The sequence below is a fragment of the Danio rerio genome, chromosome 11 (genome assembly GCF_049306965.1).
Source record: "Danio rerio strain Tuebingen ecotype United States chromosome 11, GRCz12tu, whole genome shotgun sequence".
In the NCBI taxonomy this organism is placed as follows: Eukaryota; Metazoa; Chordata; class Actinopteri; order Cypriniformes; family Danionidae; genus Danio; species Danio rerio.
In genome coordinates this window covers 23229735-23252947 of record NC_133186.1, presented here as the reverse complement: position 1 = coordinate 23252947, position 23213 = coordinate 23229735, and the positions used below count along the sequence as shown (strand labels likewise).

Sequence of the window (23213 nt, the reverse complement as noted above, 5' to 3'; positions counted from 1 at the left end):
CTGATGGGGCCTGAAAAGCATTCACGAGTTGAAGGGCACCTCAATAATGGGTAAAGGTATTGGAGGGCTGGGGGGAAGGCGCTGTGGAGAGGTCTTCTGACAGATGGGGCAGGCCTGGCAGTACTGCTTAACATCTGCTTCCACTCTTGGGGCCTCATGTACGAAGACTTGTGTTGAAATCATACTAAAACATTGCATACGCACAAAGCTGTTAATGGGCGTATGCAGTAAAATGTTCAGATGTATAAAACACTGCATACGCCGAATCCCATGCATATTCTCTTTGTACATCTGAATTAACGTGAAACTGAGCTCACATGCACAAGCACAAAACCCCTCCCTGCCTCTTCCCCCATTTGAATATGCTAATGACTCTACTTTGGCAAAACAAAACGAAAAAGCAATGGCAAAAGCAAACAATGGCAAAAACAGAGACAACAAAGCTAAAGAGGGCTGTCATCAGCAGCACGAGTGGCGTAGCTCGTAACACGCATGGAAACATGTTTTGACACTCATTCATGAACCCGGTTCGAATCCAGCATCTGATGAACTCATTCTTCTTTTTTCCCCCATTACATATCAGATTTTTCCTACTCTTCATCACGAGGAAGACAAGTAGGAATCATTAATAAGTGTCTGTATTACTGTATGTTAAGCGCATTTGAGCATCACATATTAATTGCACATTTTTTGAATGGAAATGTTTCTGATTCACATATGCAAATTTGTCTTCAGATGGACTCTTTATAGCAATGTGCGTGCAGTTGATCGCTCTGATTACATTGGGAAAACCAGCGATCGCTGGAAGTTGTTCTTTAATTTTTAGCTGGTCAACTGTATGGTATGGAAACCTTATATACCTGCTAGACATGCGGATGCGGAGGTCGCCAATGGAAATAAAACAAACACACATTAGAAAACCCTGCACATTCTCACCTTCATTTCATTGTTAGTAAATCCAAACGTGAGCGTGAAACCTGGCATACGCAAAGTTTTTGGGCATACACAGCATTGATACATGAGGCCCCTGGTCAGTTGAATTGGTCTTAGACTCTTTGGCCCCAGGTGGCCTACCATGGGGTGGGAATAAACCAGCTCCAGTGAAATGATGAAAATTTTGAATTATTTTACTACCAGGAGGATCTTCTCCCCACCAACCCCCCTACCCCCCCTACCCCCCAGTACCTTGTGAGAGAGAGGAAATCAACGACCAAAGTGGGACCACGTGCCAGGTCAGATGAGTGACCTGTTGTGCAGAAACATAATTTGTATCATCGTGAACACAGGTAATAGGTGTCTTTGTTTTACCTTGTGGGTTGGGTGGCACCACACCGGGCTAAATAGGGGTTATAGAACTCCTGGTGTCACGCGTTGCCGACAGCCGTTTTCCATACAGTAACCCTTTTTAAGAGGGGGTGCCCAGATGAATCAGATGAAGCCAGCCAGTTGTGTCCAACTTTTGCAGCTGTGTTTATTAATACTGACTGTCATTATTATTACTTAGAGTTATGGTTAAGAATAGAGCAATATGCTGGTGTAACTGTATTGCTTTACCAGTATGTTTCTGCAATATTCTCACACATAGATCAATCAATCAATCAATCAATCAATCAATCAATCAATCAATCAATCAAAAGCCTTTATTTGTCACATACACTTCCATGTAGTCAAATACACTGTCATGTAGTGAAATTAGGCCCCCCCCGACCATACATAAACATCACATTTCAGGTGAAGACAGGTCAATGGAAGGTAGCATTAAGAAAAAGGAAGTAAGATACATTTTATCTCACATTGGCCTTGAATTAGGGCAGTGTGAGATCCGGGTAAAAAAAAAAAAGCCCCAGCAGTCAGGCACATAAACACATAGACATAGATATAACATCGCCACAGGGGATGTGGATCCGGTCTTGCAGCTGAAAATCTCTGATCGCAGACCCACCTACCCCCTCCAGTGGGTGAAAGCACACAGAGGTGTGGGATGAGGAACTAGGTAGTGATTGTCTATCTGTAGCTATGTGTGTGTGTGTGTAAGCCTGTAGAGTCCAACAGGTGTCCTTGACAAGGAGCAGGAATTTCAGAGCGTCCCCTTTTCTTGCTATCCAGGAGAAGTTGTTTGTCTCCAGCCAAGGCTGTCTGGCTGGAAAAACACAGGGAAGCGGAGAAGAAAAGTATTTCAAATTTGGGTCAATGTCTGCCAGTTTCACAGATATTTATTGTTCATCACTGGTCTTCAGGTCTGGTCAAATTTAGTTGCAAAGTCGCTAGTTACACCTCGATGTTTTCCATTTTGCGGTCTAAGACTACAATCTGGTTTGTAGCAACCGTGATCACCAACGTTTCAATCAAGCCGGCCAGCTTTGTGGGGTTTAGAGCCACACTGACCGCTTTTATCAATCGTCGATACCTCAGAGCCTTGCATAAGCCCATAAGCAGAAACCCTGTTCAAAGAAAAGGTAGATATCTTCAATATTCTAAAAGGACAGAGGACTTCTTCCACCCGTCCATCACATATCCAGCTGGAAATGTCCCAGCAGGACAAGTGGGCTCTTCCGAAGATGGTGTCAATTGCATTCAGAGACCAGTTGATCAAATCCATATTTTTTTTTATTTGTTTGGATAGCAGGGCATGGAGAGCCTCAGAGATTGAATAAGACAAGACAATAGGAGCCAGCCAGGAAAGATATGGGACGTAGAGAAAAAAAGTGCGACCGCCTTTGCCGAGAGCCAAAGAAGAACAGCTCCTCTGTTCATGGTACTTTGTACCATGGCTGCTTGCTTCAACACTTCCATGCTAAGCAGTAATGGGTGTTTCATTTCTGTCGTGCTGCATGCAGTAAGCCAATCACAATAGACTGTGTCATCAGACCAAACACTGCAGATTAGCATTGCTGAAAGAAAAAAATGAGTTGCAGAACAAATCAAATGGGAGTTGTAATAATTAGTAAAAATAAATGCATATTTTATAATGCATAATAGAGGTACTTTAAACCTTTTGTTAGCACTAGTTACAGGTTTTTTTTTACTTTAAATGTAGAATGTCTAGTATTTCCCTTCTCAATAAAAAGTGTGCACCATTCAAACACTTCGCTGTAGGACGGTTAGGATGTGGGCGATAGCCTTGATTGTTATCAGCCTGGGCGAAATGCATTTGAAACCATTTTGTTTTAAATCTAGTTTCATTGTTGGTAAACGAACTCGGAGTGTTTTTTTTTTTCCTTTTTTTCTCATACCTCAGATGTTACAGCAAGCAGGCATAAGGCCAAATGAGAGGAAATGACTGGCATCATACCAGACAGGAACTTCAGCAAGAGCAAGAAAATGTTGCTCTTCTGTCTAGCATGTTTGAGATTACCATAATTTGGTGATCAGCATTTAATGTGTAGTGACAACTGTCAACTGAAAGTGTTAAATGTGTTTGATTATTGAGATGTGAAAAAAAAATGTATATTTCCAATGAAACAGAGTTTTGCACTCATGGCAGATTAATACATTGCTTTTTTGTTGAGCATCATGCCATTCCTTTTTTTTTTATTTCCTGAATTGTTTTTGTGTGAACTTCACTTTGAAATCGACCTGGCACTTGACAGGGAAATCTTAAGTAGCAATTTTTAGAATTTGACTAATGCTGTTTCAGGACTAAAATTTTCAACAGTCACACAATAGATAGGGGTGCTCTGCCCATATGGTTGCAACCAAACAGATCACCAGCACTTACAGCAAGACTTTTGTGACTCACACTTTATTGTCAATCAGTGGCGGCCAAAGATACCAAGTTGTTTAAGGATGGGGATGGTCGTGGCAAGATCACACTGTGGTTTAGTGGCTGCTTAGTGTGGAAATGAAGCAGCTGTAGTTCTTCCGTGTTACGGATCGCAAACATAATATCTGCAGAATGAAAGCAAAATCAACCATTGGCACCACCAGTTTCTGGGAAACGTTTCAGAAGTTTCAGTTTGGAAGTTTTTTTGCATCCTGGAAATACCTGTGTCCCCCTGACAATCATTATAGTAAAACCAACTCAGTAAGCCCCTTTAAAGAATATCCAGTTTTCATGCATACTAACATTTTAGAAATTGAAATAAAGTACTAAACTGACAATTACACAACTAAATTATTTCATTAAATAGAAAAAAATAACTGCACTGGTAAACTTTGATTTTTTTTTAAAGATTACTAGTGAGCAATTCCAGTGTTATGGATGTGACATTTGCAGTGAAAATTCAATACATAAATTCACATAAAAATTATATGTTAACATTATATTGAAAAATCTATTTATATTTTCCAGAACCACTAACCACAGAGTTATGGAATCAGAAAAATATCAATTTGTAAACATGTTCTATATTTTAAATTAGGGAATTAAACACGCTTTATGGATATGACCAAAAAGAGTTTACAGTATGCAAAATACTTTGTAGACATTCTGTGAATTAAACTGCACAACCCAAAAGAAACAATGCTAATCAAAAGGATAAGAGTTGCGTACTATAGAACAAGCGTTATTGATTTTATTTCAGAGTTTTGCATTTACGAGGAAAAAGTTCTGATATATATGTGAAGGATGTGAAATTGGGTGATGCGGTGGCGCAGTTGGTAGTCCAAAAGTCCAAAGACTAGAGGTATAGGTGAATTGGGTAGGCTAAATTGTCTGTAGGGATTTGTGTGTGAATGAGTGTGTATCGACGTTTCCCAGTGATGCGTTGCGGCTGGAAGGGCATTTGCTGGGTAAAACATATGCTGGATAAGTTGGCGGTTCATTTCACTGTGGTGACCCCGGATTAATAAAGTGGCTAAGCCGACAGGAAATGAATGAATAGAAGTGAAATTGGTGCTTGTGTGACTTTGGTAAATCAAATATAATTGGGTGAAAACATTGACAGAGACATTTTTGAGTATGTTTGAGTACTGTAAAATAAAAGCCTACACAAAAAGCTTACTTTAGAAAGGGTTTTACTATTTTGTTAAAAATCTTTTTTTTTTCATGTTGACATTTACATGGAATTGATTTATTATTATTTTCCATGCCAGATTTGAACAATATTAATTTAGCAAACATTAGCATAGTTTTTGAAACTGATATATATATATATATATAGATATATATATAGATATATATATATATATATATAGATGTCTAATATCCGATGGCCATAAAGAGATTAAAAAAATTTATAAATTGTAAAAATATTGGTATATGTCATGCAGATCAGTCCAGAGACTGTTGTGTACACAGTGATATTTATTTAAAATCCACTTTAATATGTGATAGGACTAGCAAATGAGTAGCAGCTTGGACTTGGAAACAAGATATTCCGTACGTCACAACTTAACAAGCGGATTAATGTTGTTTTTTAAATAAAAAAAACTTATGCCTATACTTTTTTTTTTTTTTTTTTTACATTTTGCAATGTGTACCACATGATTGCATATAAATGCTGCCTTTGCAAATTTATAGAAGTAGAAATTAACCTAAAATTGCTTTTATCAGAATTTTAAAAGCTGCCAGATGCAAAAGTTGTTAATAAATAATAAGTAGCACTTTCTGCTCTGTAATTTCATAATTGCTAAATGAGTATCGCAATCATTACATAATTGTTTTCTAATCACCAAATCTCACTTGTATTTGTTCTAGTTTAGAAGATGTAATGTTTTGGTGCCTTAAATGACAATACCAGTTTCCAAAACAAAACCCTACAAGGTTTCATACACAGCCAATGATAGTAGGGTGTTGGTAAATGAGCAAATGTATCACCCTGTACTCTTATTATTGTGCAGACACTCCAGCAGTCAGTTAACCACCCCGAGCCACGCATAGCGTGTTCTTTCACAACTGAAACTAACATCTTGTTCCCATACAGTTTTGCTTACTCAGTAGCTCATGCAGATGTACAGTTCCACGACTCGTGTTAGCGTTTACATAGTTAGTCTCATTAGGTGAGACACGAATCGCTGCAATTACAGTAAAGGGTTGACTGCTAAGCTGCTGGTAACTGCTCTATTTAGGTCAGTTTTGAGGTTAGCACAGTCATGTTTAACCCTTACCCGCTCCTTTTTGACACACCCTGTCAGCGATAGTGTTAAATGATAAGCCTGCTGTTTTAATGACATGTCATTTTAGAGTTTTAGTCTGCATATTGTCAAGGAGGTAAACGCAAGAGCAGTATGAAGCCGTTTCAACATGAGGAAGACGGCTAAACCACATGAACCAAAAAAGGAAATTCTGTTGCATTTCACAATAATTTATTGACAACACTAACAACAACAACTTAAATATAAGCATAACAATACACAAACAGCGAACTTTTAAGCTCATGAAACACACAAAATAAATAAAGCTCACAAAAAGACTTAAATATTAATATTAACATTCATGCAAAGTCAAGCACATTATAATCTCATAAGTTATTTTAGTACTTTATAATAAGTATGTTTTTCAAGTTGACAAAATACAACTAAATTTCAAAACATGCCTGGTCAATGTGACTTAATAATACTTTTAGTTAAATCTAAAACATTGACTTTTTCCAGAACTCCAGTCACTGAAGATGAAGAGGCTGGCATTGCAGTGCATCTAACAGTAGTGTGATGGATGGACGGGGTGGGTGATGTGCAAGAGATTTGTGGATGAAGTCCATTTGTGCTTTGTCTTACTGCATCCATGCAATACTGTTTTCAGAATGTTCAGACAGAGTGATACTGGCCGCTGTCCAACCCAGCAACATCCTATTAGTGCTTAACCCTCTTTGAGGCTAGATACTGCTCGATGTACCTAAAGAGCAAATCAAGCTCCCCCATAGCTTTATAGACCCCCTTTTCCTTCATCTAACAGAAAAGAAAAAAAAAGATGTCAATTTTTGCAATCGCTTTCAAATGAAATTTGATGATCATCATGTTCATGTTGATGTATCAGACTTACCTTTTCATATGAATTCTTTAAGCTGTTGACTTCAAAGGGATTTTGGCAAGAAAAGTACCTCTTCTGTAACAAACATAGATAGACGTTTGTGTTATTTCATGTTGCTTGCAATGTAAAAGACACCTACTTTGCCTCACCAAACAATTTCGCAACACTCACTAGGCATTTTGGTCATTTCCAACAGCTCTTGCCAAGAAAAAAGCCACATAGACTTTCTACATATGTTCTCTATATTACGACATTCTGAAGATGCCTAAACTTCGCTTTTTGTAAAATAACTACATTTTAGCATCATCTTTTTCATGAGCTATGGACTATCTTGAGCAGAATTCCCTGCTTGAAAGTATTAAGCTTCTCTTGTTGGTCTACTGGCCTAGTTAGGTGGTCAGTCACTTGGTTTTAGGGGTTGTGGCTGGTTTACGTTTGTCAACAGATTTACTCTAATGCAATCACATCAAAGAGATTTAATCAATTACATATTCAATCCAAAACACTTACGCATTTCACCATATCCCGCTTGAGTTCCTGAAATATATTTCCAATGGAGTCGATTGGGGTTGTGGAGTGCTTTAAAGGATTCTTCTGAAGAGCTGTTGGCAGAATGGTCTCCAAGTAGAAATGCAGGATCTCGTTCATGACGTGACATCCATAGGGACTCTGTTGATAATACACACAAGAGATTTACCTTTTTATCTGCTGTTTCAGACACCCACAGTTGTCACACTTCGACACTGCCGTAGCAATGTGCAGATGCAAGATGCTACGCAAGATTTTAGACTCGCTTAAAACCTACCCAGTTTCACTATGATTAGTTCTGCTATTGCTAATTTTGAGTGCGAATAACTGCTGGTGTTGTGCTGTAGGAGTAAATCAGTGGCACTTACGTTTATGTTATGTTTTATGTCCTCATTTAATAATGGTTCCAAGTCATCGTTGGACTCCTGATGCAATGTAAACAACAAAAAAATCTATTAGAAAGAACCTCAGATTTCAATACAACACACTCACATAAACACACAAAAAGCAGAAATGGGAGTTGCAAAACTGGCATTTCATTCAGCTGGAGATCAGTCGAAGTGTACTTACATAAAACTTCTGAATTTCTTTGTATGCAGAACGGAGCTCCCTCAGTCTTAAAGGAAAGCCCTCCACAAATGAGCAACAGTCAGTTTTGCATTCGACTCTCCTGCTCTGAGCACAGTCGCAAAGAAGAAGCGTGAGCAGAGCAGAAAGGATGACTCCAGAGAAAATCATATTTAATTTCTTTTTTTTTCTTAATCCTTTCTTGATTTTCAGCCAACAAGTGAGAAGATGTACAGATGAGCTCCTTGGGGTGCCTTATTTTATACCCCATTTTGCTAAATTTCCTGTGCTGTCGGAGGAGGGGTTGGTAGTCATTTACTGGCAGTCATCTCTCTTATTCTGTGTCATCATAAATAATTTTTTTTTTTTTTTTTGACAACTGATGTATTTTCTTGGATGGATGATTTAATGACAAATGAATTAAATGTATGTTGTTAAATGTAAAATGTTTATTTTCTAGAAACATCTTGTATTATTACAAGTTTCGTAATTGCTATTTCCACAAATTCCCAATGTCTGCGTTTCTCGGCTATTCTAATTTTAAGTCCATTAATTCTCCTTTCCTTCTATTTGTCTATTTATCTGTTGTTCTAACATACTGTCTTATTATCTAATGTTTCATCTAATGTTTTATCTATTCTGTTTGTCTGCTTTTCTAACATTTTGTCCATCATTTCATCTATCTATCATTATAACATTCAATATATTGTCTTTATTTATTTTTCTAAAACCCTCTGTACCAAAATAGGTGATAATTTTTTACTTTTCTCAATTTAAGAATATTATAGTAAACATTTAAAAATGATTTAAAAGTATACATTTTTTTTGATCACACATATAATGTATCATTTATCTGTTTATGCTTCATCTGACTTTTTAAATATTTTATTATGTTAAAAATAATAAAAACATTTAATTTCTTATTTAATTCTGTCAACCGAAACAGGTCAAATATAACTTTATGTTTGTAAATGAATTCTAGAAAGTGTCAAAATAATTTATAAAAATATTTAATTGACTTTAATCAACCTTAGATACTTGGAACTTAATCCGTTTCCCCCTCGCCGTTACAGGAATTGTCTGTAAGAAGCTAGCTGAGACATTTCATATCTAACTTTTTTTTTTTTTTTTTTTACGTGATGTGGAAGCCCTGTTTGCACAGGTGATGCATAAACTCAAGCATCCAGAGATGACTGTTAGGGGTCCAGTGTGGTGGCTGTTTAACAGCAATCAAATGGTGTTTTAAACCACAGGGATCTCTCACAAATACCACCTGTCCCCATTGATTCTAAATAAATACATGTTAACCTTACTCCTGCACTGAGTTTACGTAAAAACATTTCAGAACTATTGTGAAAACAGGCACGTTTCTTGGGTAAAGTTGTTTCTGTACACATATAATATAAATAATATAATTATTTATAAAATTCAAATGTATTTATAAAATTAAATAATAGAAATGGTCTCACCTGTATTTTAAATTCCTCTTAAAATCCATTACACTGTGTATACAGTACTTGTTCTGATTAATGCTGCCAACAAAATGAAAATAATTTTTACTTGGATAGTCTCAATTTAAACTTTGATAGTCTCTATTTGTCCTGATACACGTTTTGCTCATTAAATGAAGCCAATGAATCCTTGGATCATAGTGGTGCAGAATGGTCAGGGGACACGTTTTCTGACATACAATGCTCAGCGTATAAGAGCACACCCCCTTTTGAATGTGCATATTTTTTTATCCGTCTCTCTGTCAACATAGCAAATAATGTTTTGGTGTTTGTACACAAAACAGTTTTATTAAACAGTTCTATTCATTAAAATAAGAGTTTGGCCATCTAACATCTTTAGAAATAAAAAGGAAATACATTTCAATTCAAATAAAGAAATATATATATATATATAAATACACCTAATTGTTAAATATTTTAGTTCCTCTTGATTTTCCCCCTCCCTTAAAAAAAAAAAAATGTATTTAATATTTTCCCCTAACATATAAAGTTATATAAAAATATGAAGTTATATAGTAACATATAAGTGTACTCATGCTTGAACCATTAGCGTTAGTTATTTTGTTAGATTAGTTCCAGATTTGGCTTCAGTACTGACTAATATATATGGACAAATATATGTTTAAAGCATAATATCGAAAATATTACTTTAAAATATAAATTTGTGAAGGGTGTACTAATTTATGCTGAGAACTGTATATTTATATTTCTTACTTAAATTCAAACAACAACTTTTTTTTTATTTTTGGCCAAGCAGTGTGATGAACACACTTTTACAACTGCACCACAGACTGGCCACATTAAGCTAATGACGCAAGCAGCCACAATGAAATTTTGAGCTTGATGTGTCAAAGACTGTGTTGCAAAATCAGCGAAACTACATTTAGAAACGGATTTCCCAATGATTCTCATTAATCAATACCTTGACTATTATCCAGATATTAACATATATTTGGTATAACCCAATTCTATAAAATGTCCAGGCCAACTGGCAATCTAATTTGAAAGTAGTTTGTTTAACATTCTGCCAAACAGCTCAGACAGTGGACCAAATAATATGTGAATGTTTTCAGCCATTGTTTTCCTTACTGTAATTGTAGTCATCTTTTAATAATTATAATCTGTTTGTCTATAGTTAAAGCCAGCTTTAACAATTAAAGCAAGAGTCATAGACTCAATTCCTGGAGGGCCGCAGCTCTGCACAGTTTAGCTCCAACCACCTCCAACTTAAAAGTCACTAGTAGTCTTGAACACCTTGATTAGTTGGATCAGCTGTGTTTGATTGGGTTGAGAGCAAAACTGCAGAGCTGAGGCCCTCCGGGAATCCAGTTTCAGACCAATGAACTACAGTCTATGAAACCTACTGAAGGATACAGCTTGTGTGATAAATACAGATATTAGGCAAGATTTGCAGTAATTATAATGATGGAAATATCTCTTTCATCAGAATTCCTTTGTTAAATTTACCTCAGAGCTGGTTATTTTAAGAAACACGTGAGCACTGTGGAATTTCATTAGCTGTCATTAACTGAGTAACGAAAGAATGAGTGAGCTAACCTGTTCCATGACTTAACTATAATAGCATGTATGCAAAACATTCTCTACCTCATACTATGCATGAGTATGAATCAATGGTAAGCTCAACCCATGATGCAAGAAAGAAAAAAGAAAAAAAGGTGGTTTTCTTTCTGGGGTGTTTGAGGTCTGTCAAGTTTTACAGATAGGTAAAGATTACTGAAAGTTAGTTGAGCGTAACGGAGGACATTTCGTCCGTGGAGAACATGAAACCAAAAGCAATTTGACCATTGCTTCAAATCAGCTGTGTTTTGTGGTTTTGAGTAGGCCATATGTAATACATTCTTGTACAAGTATGTTTTGAGTGTCCCAAAAGCTCTGGGACAGGATATTAGATATTTATATGATTATTTGTTTGTAATTGGGTTCTATTTGACTTTTTAAAAATTAGATTTCATTATTTACTTGCCTTAATATTAGTCAAAATCCATAGCATCCTTTGTTCATTGAGTTATTTTTCATGTTAGGTTCATAGTGCTTTATATTTTGGCAACCAGACTGTTTCAGTGACAGTTCAAAATATCCCATTATATAAAATATTAATCTTCAGAGAAAAAACTAGTCATACATGTTTGGATTTATTGTGTGGACTTCTCTTTATCCAAAGCTGAATGACTCATCTGTAGTAGATTGATTACAGTCACGGCTGACGTTTCGGTTATGTTTCATATTTCAAGGTAAATGTGTTGAAATGATTCCCTAAATATTTTTTATTTATTATTATTTATAAGAATTTCTTTTTCTTTTGTACATCAAAGTCAAGAGAAACGGGAAGCCGAAGCCGCGATCGAGGTGTCTGGCTGAGATCTGACTGCATACATTCTCGATTTCACACGAGCGCAACTGCATTTACATGTCATGAGTACACGTCATCCTATAATGGTGATGAATTGAGGGTAGAGGTAATCAGCTTTGATGGGAAAGCTAAAACCCACTTGTGATTATGAAATGCCCCTTTCTGAGATCATTCACTATTCTTACCAGTGTTTTTTGTCCTTTTTGTCTGTATTTATATATATATATATATATATATATATATATATATATATATATATATATATATATATATATATATATATATATATATATATATATATTTATACAGTAAAACATTAAACATCATACAATTCTGAGTCCAATGAATGTCTCCAGGTATTTGCTGGTCATTTTAAACAATCAATGTCAAGTTTATTCCAGTATAATATGTAGTTCTGAGTCACATTTGCTAAATTGACTGCTGCTATTCTCAGCAATTACAGTGGACTAAACATAAATAGTGTCGTATTGTTGAAGCTCTTGCTTTCAGTTTATATTTTACAGTAGTTACAGTTTTGCATAAGTTAAATTCAGCATTTCTATTTCTATTCTAAAGTCCTATATTGCATGGCTGATTTCTGCTAGTTTCTGTTAAGCAAGTTTCTGTGGTCATTGCTATCTGGGAGCCAATTCAGCTAAAATAACACTTCCCAACAAATCGACTCATTAAACAGATCATGGCTTTTTAACAGTAGTAAGTTGTGAAAAGTCTGATAAGTGTGTTGATATTGTTATTTTTAGTCAAAGGAGTCTTGTGATATCCTGTCATAAAGACAATACTCATGATTCCATACTCCATTAGTAACTAGCCATCATGCATCATTATGAAACAGGACAGTTCAAAATTCAGCCACAATAGTTCTGGTGAAAGGTTCACTTGACTGTATCTTCAGTTTCATGAGCTTCATTAATAAGCGTAATAATCAAATTATAATTTGTTAAATAGACCTAAGCATTCCTTTAGCTGTTCAACCTTAAAGCGAGATCAAAAGCAGCTGAGCACTGTGTGTGTATCCATAAAATACACTTTTTTAAAGATGTGGCATGGCGCAATGATGTTTGTTGCAGTGCTTCTTTTCCAGTGTTTGTTATTTAGTCTCAGTCAAGCAGTGTGAATCATTGTGGATAAATGCAAATCTATAAAGCTGTTCTAAAATGCAGTGACCAAACATTCATCAGAAGTGATGTTAAAAAACAGCATTTCAAGAGTTCACACTTAGCTGATGATTGATTATAAAGCGTGTTTGGCATGCTTTCCCGGGAGAGAGCCCTGAGCTTAAGAGTTTGAGCTTGGGTAAATCTCAAGAACTCCCCCACTGTTAAGGCAAATAGGGGATTAAGAATTGCAAGAGGATGTGCTGCTGATTAAAAAACTTATCTATGGTGCCGATTTGGTTTATTTGATTTACCTATGTCGCATGTCTTTGGACTGTGGGAGGAAACAGGAGAACCCGGGGGAAACCCGCATGAGCATGGGAAGAACATGGTCTCCACACAGAAATCAACTGGCTGGGTAAAGATGTTTTTGCTGTGAGGCAACAGTGCTAACCATCGGGCCGCCGTGCCACCCTGTCAAGGAAAAGAGGAGGAGAAGGGATGGATTCTTTAAGACGAAGATGATTAAGGTAACATATCGTCTACCGTCTGATTGGTGGATCATGCATTAGCTAATGCGGGACGGGCTGTAGTCAATCATAAGCATGTGATCCTCTCGAAATTAGTTTATAAATGAACTTCACTTTGTGTGAAGAGAGATGATACAAAGTTGACTTTAGTGAAGTAAAGAAGTCAGTGAATAGGTGGATGCCGTGACGGTTATAGGGGTGGCAGTGCACCCATGTCAACAAGCTTGGCTGCCCACTGACCCCTCTAAATTTGGACAGGTATTTTTGTGTCACAAGTAAAAAACCACAAAGAAGCGAGATCATTAATTGGTGGCAGACTGTGGAGCTTTCCCTTGACTTTTGCCAGTAGCTGTTTCCATCCAAAATTGCAAATGAACTTTAAGCGCAAAACTGGATTATGTCATAAAACACATGCGAAGTCAAAGAGAACAAAATTGTCACTTCCTGATTAACTGGCACCAAATATCAACAGTAAATACAGAATTTACTGTGGTTGGAGAAGCTGCGTCAAACTCTTCTTTATTTAATGAATAACTTGTGCTTCAAAAGGCAATCCTGACAGTGAACGTGTGGTGGCGTTTGAAGGAGACGAGGAGCACAGATGCTCTTGATTCTAGAGGTACAGTAAATAATAATTATAAAATAATTTATAATAATTTTTATAAAATAGTTTTTGCGCATCTTTTCTTATATTATAAAAAGAAAAAAAATGTATGCTCATCTTAGCGTTTCCATCAACTCTTTTTTTAAGCATTTATGCAAAATGCGCATAATAATAGGTGGATGGAAACATAACTAATGACGGTGCTGTGCGCATCAGTCAGAATTCGTCAGTAGTTAAGCCCCAAATTGATAATTATCAAAATGTTTACTGTTGATTATATTAGACTATAATGATTTCCAATAACGGTTTTAAAACATTTAATATAGAAATTCCTCGAATATGTATAGGCTATTATTAATCAGAAAGTGAGTTTAAATAGTTTTACATTAGGAAATGCAGTCTTGAATTTACAAACAGTCAAAAAGAAACGGAGAACAGATGTAATACATTGATCAAATTTAGTTTGCAGTCATGCTCATATAAAAGTAATACAGTATTCAACTTGTTTAAGTTTGCATTCATTCATTTTTGTTTTCAGTAGTGACATAAGGCACGAGTCTTAAAACACATGATTTTATTTACAACGTTTTGAAATATAATAGTTTAACTAACTCATTTCTTATTGCCTTTTGTCTTTCCCATGGTGACAATGAGTGCATAATATTTGACTAGTTATTTTGCAAGATAGTTGTATTCAGATTTAAATGTATTTTAAAGACTTAATTAGGTTATGTTACCTAGGAAAGTTACAATAATTTGTCAAGTTATTTCATAACTGGTTTGTAGTGTTGACAATCAGAAATACACAGTAATATTTCTTAAGGAAGCTAATAATACTGATCTTAAAATTTTTTTTAATTATATTAAAAACTGCTTTTATTTAAGTCAATCTATAAGAAATAAGACATATTATGACTCCAGACGATTTATTTTTGTTTTATAGGAAATACTGTGATATTTTTAATTTATTATTTAATTGATTATTTTAAATTAACGGAAGGGCAAAAAATAGTAGGGCAAAAAAAATTCTTCAACTACATCTGTTAAAGTTTACATGTGCAAAAATGTGCCTAGATGTACTAGAAAAATGTGCTATCCTACTACAATACAAAGGTACTTGTAAAATAAGTTAACATAAAGGGTTTTTTTGAGTTTCACTTATTTAATTAGCATGTTTATGAAGACTGCAGAGTGATGCATGAAAAAAAAAGACTTTAAATAATTAAGTAGTTTGTGATGTTAAAGTAATGTATGTTAAAGTGTGCCCCTGAAAATACAAGTGGCCCCTGCTCTGGTCTAGAACCGCCACTGGGTGGATGTGAAGTGTCATAGCTTGATGGTGTTTTCTGCTTCAGGAATTTGGCCTCATATACACATAGATGGCAGTCTAAATGGAAATGTTCATGAGACACTCCTTCTGCAACATGCGGTTTCTTCCCAGACCACAGACAGCAATTTTCATGCAGGATAATGGGTTCAAATAGGTAAAGGGAGGCATGCGTAATGTGTTCTTTTGGTTGAAAGATTGCATGGCAAAGTTTATGTTAAAAATCAGTCAGATGCAGTGAACAGAATTTTTTTTGACCTGATATATGCTGAAGCAATCAAAGCAATCTTTCTCTCTCTCACTCTGTCAGCTGCATGGCACATATATGTGATCTATAAAACCTACTCCAACAATAAACTCATTTGATGACCCTGTCAACATGACCCATGGCTGAACCTCTAATCAATGTCGCCATATATTGGAGCTATGTAGCCCTGTCACCTCCCAGCAAGAAGGTTGCAGGGATGAATCCCAGCTGGGCGAGTTGGCGTTTCCTCCAGATGGTCCAGTTCCCCCCAAAGTCCAAAGATGTGTGCTATTTATGAAATGGATGAACTAAATTGGCCGTCATGAATGAGAGTGTGTTTGGGTGTTTCCCAGTACTGGGTTGCAGCTGGAAAAGCATACACTGCATTAAACATTAGCTAGAGTAGTTGGCGGTTCATTTCTCTGTGGTGACCCCTGATAAATCAGGGACTAACCTGAAGGAAAATTAATGAATCAATGAGGATGATCAATCATATATTGCTTCACTACGTTTATCCTCCTGATTAATCAACTTTACATGGATTTTCAACCGCACACACCTCACAAATACAAGCCAACAGCTCCTTAAATTTTTGGACGTGTTAAAATGTTAGAGAGCTCATAAGGCACTCAACTCGGCCATGATCATATAAGCAACAAAATAAAATTGTATACAAGCTGTAGAACAGCAGATCTGCTGAGATCATTCAAAGTGAGGGTCTTCACACAGCTGTAATCTTCAGAACCTTTAGTTGTAATTTTTCATTTGTGTCACAGTCTTTGCCATTATCTTAATTTTATCACTGTTTTCTACAAAGAATGTGTTTTTTTGCTAATTTTTAACACAGTGTTCTAATAACATGATAACTAAATAGCATTGAATTTTGAGCAATTTGGAGTGCACTGTTTCTGAAAAACGCAAGTTTTTCTTCTTGTCCTTAAAGATTGTAACATAAAATAATAACCGATCACTTTGCTTCATGAGACTTCAGTGTAATTTTTTGACTCACAGGGATGGTAACAATTGCCATGCATTAAATGAATCAGCAGGACCACAATTTCATCTGAAAGTCATGCGTCTTCTGCTGAAAAAATAAATGAAACACACATCTCGGCCTGAGAGTGAGTAACTGAACAGCAATTCATTTGGGGAGCAATCAGTTTAATCATTGTGGTTTCTGGTGATAGTTGCTACAAAAGTCTGCTTTCTACCGTGGTTAAAATGCTGTATAGTATTTATAACCGTCATCAACAATGAAGTTAAAGATGCATAATGGATCGACAGCTATCAATTCAAATTTACAATACTGTCTACATTTGAAATATTTGCATACACCTATCTCTCATATGCTAATACAATATTTATCTATTTTAAATTTATTCATAAAACTTTTAAGATGGACTCCTGTTCTCTCTGCTATTTAATTAAATTCAATTCAATTCATCGTTATTCAATTCATCTGCTTTACAAAGCAGCTTAACAAAGAAGATTATAGTAGATTGAAACTGTGTCAATCCAGTTGTCAGAGTTGAAGTTTAATTTAGTTCAGTGTGGTTTAATTTTCACTGCTGAAAGTCCAAACTGTGAAGAGCAAATTTATCAATGCGCAGCTTCACAAGTCTCAAACCATGCAAGCCAGTGTAGACAGTAGTAAGGAACAAGCTTCACAAACTAATGAAAGTGAAGGAAAAAACCTTGAGAGAAACCAGGCTCAGTTGGGCACGACCATTTCTCCTCTTGCCAAACTTCTTGTGCAGAGCTGCAGTCAAGGTGCCGGAGGCTGGAGAACGATGGATGTCCATCGTGGAGAATCTGCAGGAGGAGAGGTCATCGACTGGTGAATAGGATGGCCCTTCAGGATCAATGCAAAAACTCGTCTGTCACTGGGGTCTTACGAGAATCACATAGACTCTCATGCTCACCACAGCGGCTGCTCAGGATGCGGCCTCGTTCAGGATTATGGAAACCTCTATATAATAAAAACAAACTAACATAAGCGCAAATGCTGTTCAAATTATAATGTCTTTAAGGAAGTGTTCCCGGCTCCGGTTGCCCTAAGTAATGCAGACTAACAATCCTTTAGAGGATTTGTATTTCAACAGCATTTGCGTTTAATGTGCATGCTAATGCAAAGAGATGTGTCTTTAATCTAGTTTTAAACTGACTGAGTGTGTCTGCTTCCCGAACTGTGCTAGGAAGGTGTAACGGGTTATAATATCACCTGTGATATTGTCTTTTTCATTAAAATCTTTTTCATTGTTTTAGTGATTTTATTTTGACATTTTCTATCCAATATATGTGAATTTAGTATTGAGACTTTTATTTTGAATTTTGATTTCGGCGGTGCGTCGACGCCGTTTTACCGTATGTTCACACCGAAAGCCGCGAGAGCGTCAAAGTAGCCGGAAGTCATTCATTTTCAACGAGAGCCGGCGGCGATAGACGGCAATAAGCGGTGAGGAGCAGTGCGGCGCATCTTCGCCGGCGTGAGCGTCAAGGAGAGTTGAAATGAAGTCAACTTTATGGTAATGAGCTATGACGCGGTTCGGCGGCAAGCAATCAGAATGAAGACGTCCATCGCTTGATAGCAGTTCTGAGAACACAGACCTGTGAACTTTGGTTCCGACCACAGTTGTTCCCAAGGGTTTGATTATTGCGGTCGCCGGATTTCCAATTATTTACAATTTTTTCCTACAGGAACATACATTAAATAAGTTACTGGCGAGTTACTGATGTTCATTAATTTTATATATATATTTATCTTAAAAAAGCGGGAATCTCACGCGATGAGACAGTACAAAACAGTACAGCTGCTTCAGGATATTTCAGACATATGGACACATAATGGATAAATAGAGCGAAGCCACACCACACGCAACTTGATCTTCCATTGTTGTATGAATTTGATAAGAAGTGCGCAACATTTTCACGCTAGAAGCATGTTTTATGCAGGAATGTAACTGATATGCTGCAACGGCTCCTTTAAATATGAGATCAATGTAGCGAGTTTTGACGCTCTCGCCGCAGGAGCTGAAGGCAGACAGCGTTGTCACCAGGGCAGCCAGAGCGACCTTGGACGCTCTCGCCGCTTTCGGTGTGAACGTACGGTTAGATTACTCGCGCGCCTCTGCCAGTTCACTTTGCACTGGCTGGGGAGAGGTAGGTGTTTTGCTGAGCTCCTCGTTTTCTGAGTAAATTAAGTATCTAAAGTGTATAAAATGTTTCCATTTGATGCTGTTGGTACTGTTTAGATGTATTACAATGTTCTGTTGTATGATTTAAGTGTGGATGAATCAGGAATGTGTAGTTATATCATGTGGATGTGATACATTTTGTATTAGTGTAAATCTGTGATTACAGCAACTAATAGACATTATGTTATACAGGAATATACTGCTGTTATATGACCTACAAGAGATTTAGCTACTGTTTAATGTCAATCCACAGGTATTTCCATTTTATCATCTTAGTGTTTTATGTTCATTTATTGATTTTTATTGGTATGTATCATTATGTTAATGATAGAATTTTCCTGACTGTTAAAGTTAAGTAGCAGTTCACTTTGCACTGGCTGGGGAGAGGAATATACTGCTGTTATATGACCCACAAGAGATTTAGCTACTGTTTGATGTCAATCCACAGAGCTATGGTGGCCAGTCCATGTTGGGCTTGAATAAACCTTCTCCGGTGAATGAAGTAGCGCGTGTCCTTGTCTTTTTACACACAACGCAGAGGTCAGTAACAGCGGGCGAAAGCAGACCGGTTACATTGGGGCCGCAACCCGTATTTTAAGATTTGCTTCAGGATCCATGTCAATTATTCAGTTAATTATTCCTGTATGCCCTTGGCAGACTTCTATGGTACAGTTCCATTAGCAGGAGAAAACCCTATTGAGTATTGGGTGCGTCTTAACAAAGCAGTAGATCTCACAGAGGAGGCTTTGAAGAGACTTGGACGGCAGATGCAAAATCCGTGCCAGGAAGCAGCCATGATGTTCGTGAAGTACTGCCCTGTCCCCACCCTTTCTGCAGTGTTTCGCTTTAAAGCTCAAGAAAAATGGACTGCACAGGAGATTCAAGAGCAGCTTGACCGATACCAAACAGATCAAAGAGAGCAAATGTCAACCAAACCAAAACGCCATTCTGTTACAAGGCATGTAACTGCTTGCATTCAGACCCCTCACAAGGATGCAGTGAGTGTTGTACCTTCTGAAGAGCCAGGTGAGTGTGATGTCAGCATCTCACGTGCAGCACAGAGTGATGACAATTGCATGAGGACTTTGATTAACCTTCTTGATCGCGCACCTTCTCAAAATGTCCAAACGCCATCTCAACCATCTCAGAGTAAGCTTTGCAAAGTGTGCAGATCCCGTGATCACTCCACTGTAACACACTGTCGGCGTGAACATCTGTGCTTTACTTGTTATCAGCCTGGTCATGGAAAAAGAGAATGCATGAACGAACGTTTCAGGCCAAGTCAAGCGCCACCCAGGGGCTCGGCAGATTTAAACTGGATGGCTCACGTTGTGGAGGGGGATGCGTGAGCCTCAGTAGAGAACCCCTAGAGAATGTTGATCTTCTCTAGTTTTATGAAACTGCATGTGCCCAGGCTCCATCAGGGACCAAAGTGATAGCGCAAAATGTGCAAACTCTTGAAGTATTTGACAACTTGTTCTATGCACCAGTCACCATTAATAATAAGCATACTGTGAAGGGGATGCTTGATACTGGCTCAATGGCTTGCACCCTAAGTGACATAGCAGAAAAGAGGATGTTAAGTGAAAATGTCTTGTCTACAGCCACAGCTCTTCAGCAGGATGTCATCTTAGTGGGGTGTGGGGGTAAAGTAACAAAGCCAAAGTGTATGTATGAGGTTGAACTGAAAGTTTATGGAGAGAGCTGTCAAGTACCTATTCTTGTTGTACCCGGCCAGCGGGATGATTTAATTATTGGCACAAATGTGATCAAGTTCCTCTCACATCGTATGAAATCACAAGTGACTATTGGCGACTTGTTTCTAGTCTGTCAGGGGAACCGACGACAGGATGTGAGCAGTTCTTGGATGTTTTGGCCAACACATGCCGATGGAAGGGTTCAGAGTTGCCAGACAAAGTAGGAACAGTCAAGTTACAGCAGTGTGTCACTCTGTTAGCAAAGCAAGGACATTTGGTATGGGGAAAGCTGCCCCAAAATGTTCCCATGTCACCAGGAAGCACAGTTGTGGTGGAACCAACAACTTCAAGATCTTCGTCACGAGACATCATGGTGGGGAGAGTTGAAACGCCATTATGGGGTGATCGATGGGTCCCTGTAAAAGTCACAAATTTCTCTGACAAACCAGTTACTCTCAAAAGGAATCGTAAACTGGCAGATGTATTCCCATGTGTCACTGTGGAGGATTTTGAACTTTTCCAAGGGTCAAGTCAAGCAGGGGTGCTTAACGATGAGAATCAACATCTATCTCACTCTTCAGCTAGTTTAAGGCAGCGTTTGGAGACTGTTGGCCTTTCTGATATTGACATCCAATTTTGTTCTGTCAGCCATGACACTAGAGAGAAGTTAGTAGAGTTACTGGAGAGATACAATGATGTGTTTTCCAAGCATGCTTTGAACTGCGGAGAAGTGAAGGGTTTTGTCCACCGCATTCGACTAATGGATGAGCGCCCATTCAGACTTCCTTATCGAAGGGTGCCGCCTGCACACTATCAAAAGCTACGGCAGGTTTTATCTCAAATGGAAGAACAAGGGATAATAAGGAAGTCTGTGAGTGAATACGCTTCCCCTTTAGTTCTGGTGTGGAAGAAAGATGGCAACCTGTACAGATTTCAGATGGTTAAATGCGAGAACAATAAAGGATGCACATCCGCTTCCACACCAGTCTGATTGTCTGGCTGCTTTAGGCGGGAACACTCTCTTTAGCACCATGGACCTGACATCTGGATTTTATAATATCCCCATGGCTGAAGAAGATAAAAAATACACTGCATTTACGACTCCTGTTGGGCTGCATGAGTATAATAGGATGCCGCAAGGGCTATGCAACAGTCCGGCATCCTTTATGCGAATGATGGTAAGCATCTTCGGAGACTTAAACTTCAGCAGTTTGCTGTGTTATCTTGACGATCTGCTAGTGTTCGCTCCAAGTGAGCCAGAAGCATTAGAAAGGCTAGAGGTCGTATTCAGCCGTCTGAGACAGTACAATCTTAAGTTAAGTCCTAAGAAATGCCATCTAATGAGGACTTCTGTGAGATTCTTGGGTCACATTATAGATGGAAATGGAGTTGCAGTCGATCCAGCGAAAGTTGATGTTATCTCCAAACTTGATGTTATCTCCATTAGTTTGATCTAATGGAAGATGACAAGTGCACGCCATCGGTGCGAAGGATTAAATCAGTTCTCGGCATGATCCTTTATTATCAACACTTCATACCTGGCTGTTCATCCTTAGCAAAGCCACTCTTCGCTATACGGCTGGGCAAAGAAGGAAGAGGAGCATCAAGGGTGATCCTAAAGCTGGAACCTACAGAAAGCTCAAGCCTACTGATTGGACTGTGGAGTGAGATCATTCATTGAATAGCCTCAAGGAGAGTCTATTGCAAAGTGTAGTGTTGGCACACCCTGACTTTACTCGACCTCTAATCTTGGCGATCGATGCCTCCCTAGATGGATTGGGGGCTGTATTATCTCAAGTGCCTGCAGGTGAAGAGTGTGCTCGCCCTATAGCATTCACAAGTAAGACTCTAAGTAAATCCCAACGGAACTATCCAGTCCACAAGCTTGAGTTCCTAGCACTCAAATAGCGCGTGTGTGAGAAATTTAGCCACTGGCTAAAAGGTCAAACATTTACTGTTTGGACAGACAACAATCCGCTCACATATGTTATGTCTAAAGCCAAACTTGACGCATGTGAGCAACGTTGGGTGTCCAAATTGGCAGCTTACACCTTTGAGCTAAAGCATATTCCAGGGACAAAGAACATAGTGGCGGATGATTGAGTAGAGACTCTTTTGTTAAGACAGTGAGCAGTAGGCTAATGAAGGAGAGTTATCGAGACTTACTTGTGGAAGCTAAAGAGGTTAACGGAGATGAAGTCAGAGATGCATTCCGTCAGGGAGCTCAGAACTTACAAATTTGCCTCCAATCCTGTCTTACCTTACCATCTGACAGCGATACTATCAAAGCTTGCTTAAGTTTGCATGATCATTGGGAAGAGACATCCCAAGCAAGGGCTGTGCAGTTACCCCAGTCTTACCAGGATTTCGTTCCAACCTGTACCGATGTTCTTCCTAGCATTACTGCAGATGAAATGTGTGACATGCAACATGCTGATTTGGCTGTATCAGGGGTGGTGCCCTTTCTGAATTTAAAACGTCAACCGTCAAGGCGGGAAAGAGCCAAAATGAATCCTGCAGCTTTATCCCTTCTCAGGCATTGGGAAAAACTTAAGATCAAGGAGGGAGTATTATACAGAGTCACACAAGATCCACACAGCAAACTCAAGCGG

General features: G+C 37.9%; 1 protein-coding gene and 1 long non-coding RNA gene across 3 annotated transcripts in view; both read right to left on the bottom strand.

Moving 5' to 3' along the window:
• Positions 1–23213, bottom strand: part of LOC141376595 (uncharacterized) — a 244120-nt gene that overhangs the window by 64815 nt on the left and 156092 nt on the right. The gene's annotated exons all lie outside the window — the stretch shown is intronic.
• il10 (interleukin 10) lies at positions 6231–17556 on the bottom strand. 2 transcript variants are annotated; one of them, XM_073915878.1, is made up of 6 exons: positions 17405–17556; positions 8009–8113; positions 7807–7863; positions 7421–7579; positions 6923–6985; positions 6231–6828 (listed from the first exon to the last, which is right to left on the bottom strand). In XM_073915878.1, exons 1-6 carry the CDS (start codon positions 17510–17512, stop codon positions 6733–6735), a joined length of 588 nt encoding a protein of 195 aa, XP_073771979.1. In that variant the 5' UTR covers positions 17513–17556; the 3' UTR covers positions 6231–6732.

Bases quoted from the DNA above. Each gene is read 5' to 3' on its own strand.
- il10 (XM_073915878.1), bottom strand. From the start codon at position 17,512: ATGGACATCCATCGTTCTCCAGCCTCCGGCACCTTGACTGCAGCTCTG. The intron at 8,114-17,404 runs GTTTTTTCCTTC...GACTGTGCTCAG, and splicing joins TGAGCCTGGTTTCTCTCAAG to AGCAGGAGAGTCGAATGCAA. The intron at 7,580-7,806 runs GTAAGTGCCACT...TATTATCAACAG, and splicing joins ACATAAAACATAACATAAAC to AGTCCCTATGGATGTCACGT.